The following is a 9,288-nucleotide window of genomic DNA, read 5'->3' as shown; positions in this document are numbered from 1 at the left end:
AGTCGACCCGGGCTGCAGCGCGTCGAGGAGGTGGACTTGACCCGACCTGAACGCGTGCGACCCTGGAGACCAAGACTCGTAAAGCAGGACCGAGTGCTGCACTCTCCGCGGACAAGTGGAGCCGACAGCCGAGTGGCGAGCGCGCAGGGGCGTGGCGCACACAACACCCTCGGCCCAAGGTTCGAGTCCTGGTCGGGGCGTTTTGTTTTTGGCAGGAGGGGAGGGGGAGCTGCTGAGAGGCTTTCAAGCAATTCCACCTCCCCACTTCGGCTGGTCTCGTGTCATAACCCTTGACCCCCCCCCCCCCCCCCCCCCCCCCCCCCCCCATGGAGATCAAAAAGAAGCCAAGGCAAGGATAGGATGACCTAGCCGAGAGCAGACACATTTGATCTGGATCGTAAGCTCCTGATCTCATACTCAGTTCCAATATGTGATATAGCATTTTAAGTATTTGTAGTAGTTAACTGTTGGCAAGATAACATTCAGATTTCAATAAAAAGGAAATAAAATCAAATAAGAGTTTTGACTTTTCAATTCCAGGTAACTGTCACTTTATTAAATCATAAATCTATTTACCTTAGGTAAAGCAAGTCAACAATACATACTTGATTTATTTTTATTTGAAGTTATACATGGTTCTGCCACACCAAACACATCATTTTCCATGGTCTATGAATACCTATTTCAAATATTGACGTCATGTAAGAAATGGATGGTTTTACAAACAAAAATTATACAACATATCTTAAAACTTAACATAATATTGCACACACCCTCTTTTTCTACAAACTCAAGATTATCGAAGTTGCAATATTTACATCTCATAAAATTTTATTCACTTTGCTGGGGCTCAAAAGGTGGTCTCTTAGGATAATTCATAATAACTGATCGACACGACCGTAAAAATCGTTGTTGCTTCAAGTATATTTTTAAAATACCCTTGACTGCAACAAAAGTGAATCCTCCTAGTAATGTGCGATGCAAATTGTTTTCAACAGAGTCAAAAAGTACACGTCCTACTAAAGCAGCTATTGTTGGCATTAAGAGAGCTCCACTCAATGTACGTTCCCCACAGGAATGACTGAAGAGAGGTGGAAGTTGTTCCATTGCTCTTGAGGTGTCAGGAGGGCTGGAGAAAAAGATGGTAAAAATTAGCAAGCAGTACATTAAAAATTGAGTACAAAAAGAATAATATTTTGCTTAATTTTCTTAGGGGATGGTAAATTTTAAATTGGAAGGAAATATTAAATAAAATAGATTGATGGGGATACTTACGCAAAAGATGGAAGAATGTGACGCATAAATGGAATTTTGGAATAATAATTACGCATGAATAACCATAGCCTATCCTCCCAACAGACCATTTTACTCATGACAAGTACAGCAGGTATCGCTGGAAGTGTTAGCAGGAGCAAGATTGGGGAGGTGGATTCAAGCACCCCAAGTCCTTCATCACAGCCCATGACCTACACATTGCAAATACTAGAAACTTAATAAACATTCAAGCAAATAGTAAAGCATGATCAATATGGATAAAAGAACTTACTGTCATTACAGTGACGGCTCCATGAGTAACAGCACACCAATAAATAGCCTTGGCCAACATGAATCCCACAACTATAGGTGATACTCTTTGCACTTGAACATCAATTTCATCAAGGAATGTGTACATAAAGCCTGGAAAGAATTATATCTTAGTTGAAGTCTGCCTTGACACCAGAGTTGCATATTGATAGAGTGGTCAAAGAATGGAATATTACATACCCATCTTGGGTGCCTTTACAATATAACGAGTGTTACATTGTGGGCATTTAACTCTGTCATCAAAATGTACTTTTCGTTTCTCTTCAATAAACCGATTTAAACAAGAACGGTGGACCTAGTTAACAAACACAAATGAGTAACGAAAAACTTTAAGTAATTAATTGTGTATGAGACATGACAAAAAATATAATGAATGATATGCTTACCCACTTTGCAGTTCCTTTACACCTACAAGGTTGTACCCATTCTGCAGGATCACTTTGAACATTGTCCTCTTCTTCCTCATCCTCTTCAGAAGTCAAACAAACCCAACATAGTCTTCTAAAAGTGAAATGGTTGCATGATTATTAGAAAATATATTGGAACACAAAGGGACTTCTCAAGAAAGTGTGGTGAACTACGTAACTGTTACAGTTGTTAATCTTGAATACTTACTTTTCATCATCACTGGTAGTGGATGATGACAGTTGAGGTGCAGGAGGGGAAGAAGCGATGGCGAGTTCATCAAGAACATCCTGGGGCATGGCACGATCAGATGCTGATTCAGCCATTATTGGATCACCAGCTCTTACACACCAATGGTCTCCTGATCTAAGATTCAGAATCAGAGTAATTAGAATAACATATAAATCCTAATGCAACCAAAAGCACAAAATTACAGCATGTTGTAATTGCATGTTGTAATTAATGTGAATAAATAGTTAACATTTTAGGTACCAGGTAAAAAAATAAAATAAAAAAAAATAGAGAGATATAACATATGGGCAGCTTCTTCCTCAAAACTAGAGGATGCTGATATAAGACAAGTAATTTTGAAAGTGATTTGTTTCAGATTGCATCATATGATAACATGATGATGCACATTACACTGAGGGGAATTTTTCTAATTTACTAACAAATCAGCCTCAAGTTTGTTTTTGAAGTGTGCTTTTCAACAATGGGGCTGTACTAGTAGTATACACAACAATTTGGCAAGAACGGTATAATCAAGTTGTTGCCTGGATATTGAGAACCCCTCAATTGAGCATTGAGGCTGGAGTTTAGGAACTGCAGGAAAAACGGAGGACCCGTAAAGTTGCACCGCAACAACATACAGTCATGTACAGTAGTACTGCTTTGTACATTTGCAGGAAGAACTGACGCCATTGACACTTCAAGCCTGACAGACTTTAAGATACATAACTACTACTGGTATACTTGTAGATGAAAACTTACGGCATCAACTCAACAATTCCATCGGCGATTATAAAATCCAAACTCAAGAACGGTAAGATCACGACTCTAGCACAGCATACACACCGCAAGCAAACATTAACTCTTTTTACTTCCTCCCCTCCCCCTTCCCTTCACCCCCTCCTCTCTCTGTTTCCTCTAATCTTTATTATTCGCACAACAGGTCATAACTGCCAATAATGGTGCTTGCTTAATTTCTCATACCCAAACCGACTAATCAGTAAACATTCGACTAGACAACCAGAAAAACACATGTGGATTTCGTTGCCTGATTGTGTAGATAGGCTCTATTTAATTTGTTGTGCGTTAAACTTTTGCAGAGTTTTGTAAATTTGAATAAGAAAGTATATTTTGGCAGACAAATTTGTTCTCGCCCCTAAAACAGTGATTTACCTATCTTGGTGGTGATATGATTGTGACTATAACCTAACTCGTTTCACTTGGGAACCTTGTAACAAATACTGTTTTGATAAGTTTCTTTGAGGAACACTTCTTCGTCATGGGTAGTAAGTAAAATTAAAATGTCGAGTAAAGTTTTCCTTATGAGGTTTCCTATCTTCTGTCACTATTTTTTGGTACACATGCCTCTCTGCTCTTCAATAACCCAAGTTTTATCTATTTTCTAGAAGTGAAAAAATCTGCAGCCAGTAAAGTTATTGCAGAAAAAGATTGTCAACCGGAAGAAATTAAGTTTGAAGTACAGGGTGATGATATTATCAAGGAAGAATCTACTGAAGAAGCACAGGTTACAAGAAATAAACATGCTCGCCTCATAGTCAGAAATCTCTCCTTCAAGGTACAATTTTTTACTTTTTCTCAGATCTATCATATTTAATGTATCTCCTATCAATTATATTTTAATTTTTAGGCAACAGAAGACAAAGTCAAAAAGTTTTTTAGTTCACACGGAGAGCTGACAGATGTCAAAATTCTTAAGCGCCCTGATGGGCGACTAGTAGGATGCTGTTTTGTCGAATATGCTTTAAAAACAAGTGCTGCAAAGGCCATAGCCCATCTTAGTGGAAAACCTTTTCTTAGTAAGTTTTGAGACGTAGTTATTGTTTCTGTAACAACTCCTATTTATTTGGGTAAGAAAACTAAAGCGATTTGTGTTCACCATACAGGTAGGCCTATTGTTGTTGATTGGGCTGTTCCAAAAGATAAGTTTCTTCAAAGGACCAGTAAAAATACTGCTGAAGATTCTGAGGAATCCGGTTTTCATGATGATGAAGATGATAAGACAAAAATAAAGAAAGAGGAAAGTGAAGAGGATATTGATGAGAAAATAGAGAAAGATGAATCAGATGATAGTGATAGTAGTGTCGATGATAATGTCAATCAAGATGATGACGATGACGACGACGACAGCGGCGATGATGACATTGAAGCCGAGTCTGAAGATGAAGATCATCAAATGTAGAGAAATTTATCAAGTCAACATCAGTTTAGTATGTACATATATAGATAATCTTAATTTTTTATTATTTTTCAGAAAGCAAAGAAAGCCACTCCGTGAGTCCCATGATATCAGTGAGGGTTGTACAGTATTTGTGAAGAATCTTCCTTTTAGTGTTGACAATCAAGAGTTGAGGAAATGCATGCAAAAATTTGGCCCAATATATTATGCTTTGGTGTGCATTGACCCTTTGACAGAACACTCCAAGGGAACAGGATTTGTTAAATTCAAAGTAAGTTTTTCGAATGGTCTCACTCATTTATCTCCTTGGTCAACTTGTGAAGTAATCACTGTAACGAACTTTGTTTCAGTCAAGAGAAGTAGCTGAAGCCTGCCTCAATGCAGGAAAAGATGGAGATATTGTCATAAGGAATACTGTTCTTGAGACACAGCCTGCAATGAGTAGACAAGATCTTCATCAGGGCTCTAAGAATAAAAAAATAGAAACAAAGAAGGATGGACGTAATCTTTATTTAATTAAAGAAGGCGGTGTGTACTCATCTGTAACTAAAATGTAATCCATCTCCCTTCATAATATATTGCTCCAGTTCTGACAACATATTTATCCTTGCAGTCATTCTAGCTGGCAGTCCAGCAGCAGCTGGTGTCTCTCCAGCTGATATGGCTAAACGACTCCAATTAGAACAATGGAAGACACAAATGTTAAGGAATCTGAACAAGTTTGTCTCCAGAAATCGGCTTGTCATTCAAAATTTACCAGCATCTTATGATGACAACAAACTCAAAGCATTGTGTCTGAAAAATGGAGGAACAAACGCTGTTATTACAGAGGTAATTTTGATGAGGTAGTTCTAATTTTATAAACATTCTATTTTCAAAATTTTAAATTGTCTTTTTCCTCTGATTTTTTTAAAAAATTCAGGCAAGAGTGATGCGAGATTTAAGAAATGTAGATGCTAGTGGTAAAGGAAAGTCTAAAGAGTTCGGTTTTGTTTGCTTTACAAATCATGAAAATGCTTTACATGCATTACGAGCACTCAATAACAATCCAGATGTTTTTACGTCAGCAAAGGTATAAACTTGGATTTGATTAGTTTTCATTGCTGGTTTACTAGTGTCTCGTTGATGAAAACAAATTGATTGATATTTCTCCATTTAGCGGCCAATTGTAGCATTTTCTATTGAAGATAAAAAAGTTTTAAATATTCGTCAGAGGAGAATAGAAAAGAGCAGGGCTGGTCTACAACGTGGGCAGAATTCTAATGAGTCACAAAAAGATTGGGAAAACAAAAGAAGAGAGGGAAAGCAAAATATTGGATCAATGACATATGGAAAAAAACAGGGAGCTGGTAAAATAAATAATGTTGATCAAACAGTGCCAAACAGGGGGCAAAATAAAAATGTAGACAACAGTAAAAATGAGCCCTTGGTTGAAAAGAAGTTGACCAAAAAAGAAAGAAGACAATTAAAAAGGAAGAAATTATTTGAGAATCAGCAATCTACAGCTGCAGCAGCATTACCAGGAAACACCGAAAGGTAAGATGATTTTAAGACTGCCTCTACCATTCTCTGGATCTATAGGTTAATGCAACGGTTAATCCCATAATCCTATTTCATTTCAGTCAAAAATTCATGGGTGAAACAGCCAAGCATGGTCAGTCAGGAATTATGTCACGCCAAAAATTGCGCGAACAAGCAGAGTTACAAACCAAGTCGATGAAAACCAAGAACAAAAAAGACCGCTCTAAGAAACAGTTAGCTGCATTGAAAATCAAACAACCAAAGGTAAGGACTTGTAGAAACTGGTGGGCATCAAAACTGTTGTGTTCAAACATTATCAAGTTTTTGGTTTCTCTTCAGCAAAAAATGGCCAAGCCCAAGGACCTAAGGAAGGAAGACAACTTTTCAAAGCTAGTGAATAACTACAAAAATAAGTTAGTATCATCAGAGGTGGAAAGAAAAAAGTGGTATGCTGAGTGACAACAGTCGAGTGACAATCAGTTTCAAATAATTATCTTGTGATTTCCTTTTAAGAATAAACAAAATAAGAGGTTCTATTATTCAAACAAAAGACTTTTCTTTTAAGTCGTATATTCTTACAATAAAGTCATCACAATCAAAATGTGGTACATGTATTTACAGAAGTATATTGCAAAGCTATGATGGCAAACTTCTTTTCAATTGAGAAAGGAAGCAAAAAGGTGAATTGATACAACTAAACTTCAACATGAAATCAAATGTACAGGGAACAAATGTTAAATGAACAGAGAAAGAAAAACACATTTGGTAGATCATACCAAAAGCACAAGTTCAGAGATAAAACACTGATAGAAGAAGGTATAATTTCAACAGCAAAACAGTTAACATCATAGTTACAGGAAGCACATTTTGACATGATTAATGTTTCACTGCTGCACTACAGATTCAAAAGCAGTTTCTCATTGTACAATATTAACTTATAAATCTTGGTACAAGGTTTAGTAGCAAAATATACAATAATTCATTGGTTGATGACAATAGCTGATCAGTCAGCACATTTGTCTCCTACAGGCCTAAGTTCAATTGGAAAGAAAATCTTATCATCGTGCCTAGACATCTACAGAAATCATCAGTCTGAATGGTAACAAATCTTCAAATACATAGAAATGAAATTCTTGGTTGTAAAAATTCCAGCCAGAATGGTCATAGAAATTTAAGAATCTAATACAACACTTCAATGCCAGCATGACCTTTTGTACAAATTTTAAGATAATACTGTACTACTAGAAATCATGCCTAACAATAAAATCGCTATGCTGATGTGAATTAAACAAAATGTTGATCAAGAAACTGGTAAAATGCAAGAATAAATTTTGAAAAAGACATACACCTAAATGGATGGAATGCACCAGTCTCAAGTTCAATACTGAATACAAAAAACCGGGTGTGGCTTGGATAACTATCACAAGATTAAATGCCATGAACCATCTTCTGCAGAAGAATGTAACCTTTTTTTAGCAACAACAGAAATTGATCTGACGGATACAAATTATAACTAAGTATTTCACGAACTGCAGAAGGAGGCTATGAGCGGGAAGCCCCACAACCCCATCAAACAAAAAACAGAAAAATAATAAAAATAAAATAACTTTCCAGGTTGGTAAGGTATTATGATGGAAATGTCATCAATTTTCACACCCATGTCGACTTCAATAGGGTGCAAATCATAAGATCTAATTGTTGGTCCCACCATTTCATTAGTTTACATCAATTTTGAGTGTGATTGTGATCACAGAATCTTGATCTTGAAATAAATTTCAATACAAAATAATAAATAAATGTGAAACAAATACTTGAATCAATTCGGTCATGAATTCATGCAACTATTCCACCATTATAACCTTGACTATGATACTAGTTCACAAGAAATGTATAACAATTGTTTTTACACAATACCCCATTCAGTAGAGAGAATAAATAGAAGTCTGATGGAGTGTGGGGCTATGAAAGTTAAAGACATATCTACCTACTATTCATACAGTTCAATTAACTGTGTCATCAATTGACACTCCCACTGGAATAGAGGTAGTGAAAGTTGGCGTTTCAAGTTCCTCATGCTTCTTCATCTTCATACCCTAAAAAAAAGAAGAAATCATTTCAAATTACACACTCATAAAATTTTACAGAAAGCAACAGAAGCACATGTACACATAATTAAGTGAACACAACATATTCAACACCCTTCACTTCCCACTCTAGGATTTTATAAAAGATAGTAAAAATGAGATCATTACCAAGTTTGAACCAAAACCAACGAACAATTGACTTTAGAAAAACATAAATTAAAGAGAAAGCAAAAAACATCACTGAAGATTAAAAAACAAACACTATTGGTGCAGCAGAAAGCGGAGGTGCAAAATGTTAGTTGTGTTTCAACTGACCCCCACCTGCTGGAGCTTGTAGTGATTAATAATATCCTGGTCTGCAGGGCAGCTTTGTGTGAATGCATCCAGCTGGTACATATGATACATGTAGCGCCAAAGAGCTGCAAGTTCAACAGGGATGTCAAAATCCAAAAAGTATTTTCCAGCCACTCGGATATGCTGCAGTCGGGGCATCAATTCGCAGTCAAAACAACACATAGTGTCTCCAGTCAAGAAACGCTGGTTATTGCGCTGCAAATGTGCATTAATCTTGCGCAAATGAGACATCAGATTGTTAGTAGATACTTCATCCTTCTTCAACAACATTAATTTCAGTTTCTGCAATTAAAGAGAGAGAACACATATTATTCATACTCAGCTTGCTCTAAAAATTATAATAGAATCACACAGACTTCATTTCATACTTACACTGTATAGATTCTCGATTAAGGTGGCAACCTCCTTGTCTTGGACAAAGAGATTGTGTCCCCCTGGCACATTTTTCATGATATGTCGTTCAATTTTTTCATTTTCAAGAACTGCAAGACCATTGTCGATAAGGATTGGAGGAGGGGTTGCCTCAAAATTTGTCCTGATAAAAAAGGTGGTGAGGATAAGGCAATGTTCTTATTTTTAAGATATTATATAACACAACTATAATAGGCAAGAAGACAAAGAGAAACAAGGACCCTCACCTGAAATCCGGAGGTGGTTTTTGCATATCAACAGTGGTAACTTTCAGACATACAGTCTTGAGCTCAGCCAGAAGATATAGGTCCATGAAATATTCCTGGCAAAACAGGCATGCCCCCTTCCGCCGACCATCGATAGTGGAAGCCTGAAATGACAGAACAAAACGGGAACATTAATTCAAACAGATAAATTTACGGTATCAGGAATCTGAACAAAGCCTGGTCGACTTCCAGCCGTCCTCTTTACGGAATCAACCAGATGTTGGTCGGCTTCTAGATG

General features: G+C 36.9%; 3 protein-coding genes across 7 annotated transcripts in view; 1 reads left to right on the top strand and 2 right to left on the bottom strand.

Annotated features, from left to right (window-relative positions):
• Positions 1-520: 520 nt before the first annotated feature.
• On the bottom strand, positions 521-3,133 carry LOC113209111 (E3 ubiquitin-protein ligase MARCHF5). Of its 3 annotated transcripts, none has more exons than XM_026426468.2 (7): positions 2,980-3,133; positions 2,200-2,355; positions 1,971-2,085; positions 1,765-1,879; positions 1,547-1,677; positions 1,276-1,466; positions 521-1,129 (listed from the first exon to the last, which is right to left on the bottom strand). In XM_026426468.2, the coding sequence occupies exons 1-7, from the start codon at positions 2,982-2,984 to the stop codon at positions 832-834; spliced, it is 1,011 nt and encodes a 336-aa protein (XP_026282253.1). In that variant the 5' UTR covers positions 2,985-3,133; the 3' UTR covers positions 521-831. The 3 variants fall into 3 exon arrangements, with proteins under 3 accessions (XP_026282253.1, XP_052124958.1, XP_026282254.1); XM_052268998.1 differs by lacking the exon at positions 2,980-3,133 and adding an exon at positions 2,763-2,905; XM_026426469.2 differs by lacking the exon at positions 2,980-3,133 and adding an exon at positions 2,661-2,809.
• Positions 3,134-3,212: 79 nt separating this feature from the next.
• Positions 3,213-6,485, top strand: LOC113209093 (RNA-binding protein 28). 2 transcript variants are annotated; one of them, XM_026426438.2, is made up of 11 exons: positions 3,214-3,503; positions 3,624-3,793; positions 3,866-4,034; positions 4,122-4,413; positions 4,490-4,685; positions 4,765-4,942; positions 5,028-5,245; positions 5,337-5,486; positions 5,574-5,950; positions 6,037-6,199; positions 6,275-6,485. In XM_026426438.2, exons 1-11 carry the CDS (start codon positions 3,497-3,499, stop codon positions 6,392-6,394), a joined length of 2,040 nt encoding a protein of 679 aa, XP_026282223.1. In that variant the 5' UTR covers positions 3,214-3,496; the 3' UTR covers positions 6,395-6,485. The 2 variants fall into 2 exon arrangements, with proteins under 2 accessions (XP_052124957.1, XP_026282223.1); XM_052268997.1 differs by having other exon boundaries at positions 3,213-3,503; positions 6,037-6,485.
• A 3-nt stretch (positions 6,486-6,488) lies between these two features.
• Positions 6,489-9,288, bottom strand: part of LOC113209097 (chloride intracellular channel exc-4) — a 14,330-nt gene continuing 11,530 nt past the window's right edge. Inside the window, exons 2-5 of one of the 2 annotated variants that reach the window (XM_026426441.2) lie at positions 9,012-9,154; positions 8,746-8,908; positions 8,335-8,655; positions 6,489-8,028 (exon numbers count right to left, since the gene is read on the bottom strand). In XM_026426441.2, coding sequence (XP_026282226.1) covers positions 7,936-8,028; positions 8,335-8,655; positions 8,746-8,908; positions 9,012-9,154 — 720 coding nt within the window. In that variant the 3' untranslated portion in view covers positions 6,489-7,935. The remainder of the gene's footprint in view (positions 8,029-8,334; positions 8,656-8,745; positions 8,909-9,011; positions 9,155-9,288) is intronic. The other variant, XM_026426442.2, reaches the window with a different exon arrangement.

This window comes from Frankliniella occidentalis, unplaced genomic scaffold (genome assembly GCF_000697945.3).
Source record: "Frankliniella occidentalis isolate FOCC.00 unplaced genomic scaffold, Focc_3.1 Scaffold80, whole genome shotgun sequence".
NCBI lineage: Eukaryota > Metazoa > Arthropoda > Insecta > Thysanoptera > Thripidae > Frankliniella > Frankliniella occidentalis.
This window is presented reverse-complemented; position numbering and strand designations above follow the sequence as displayed.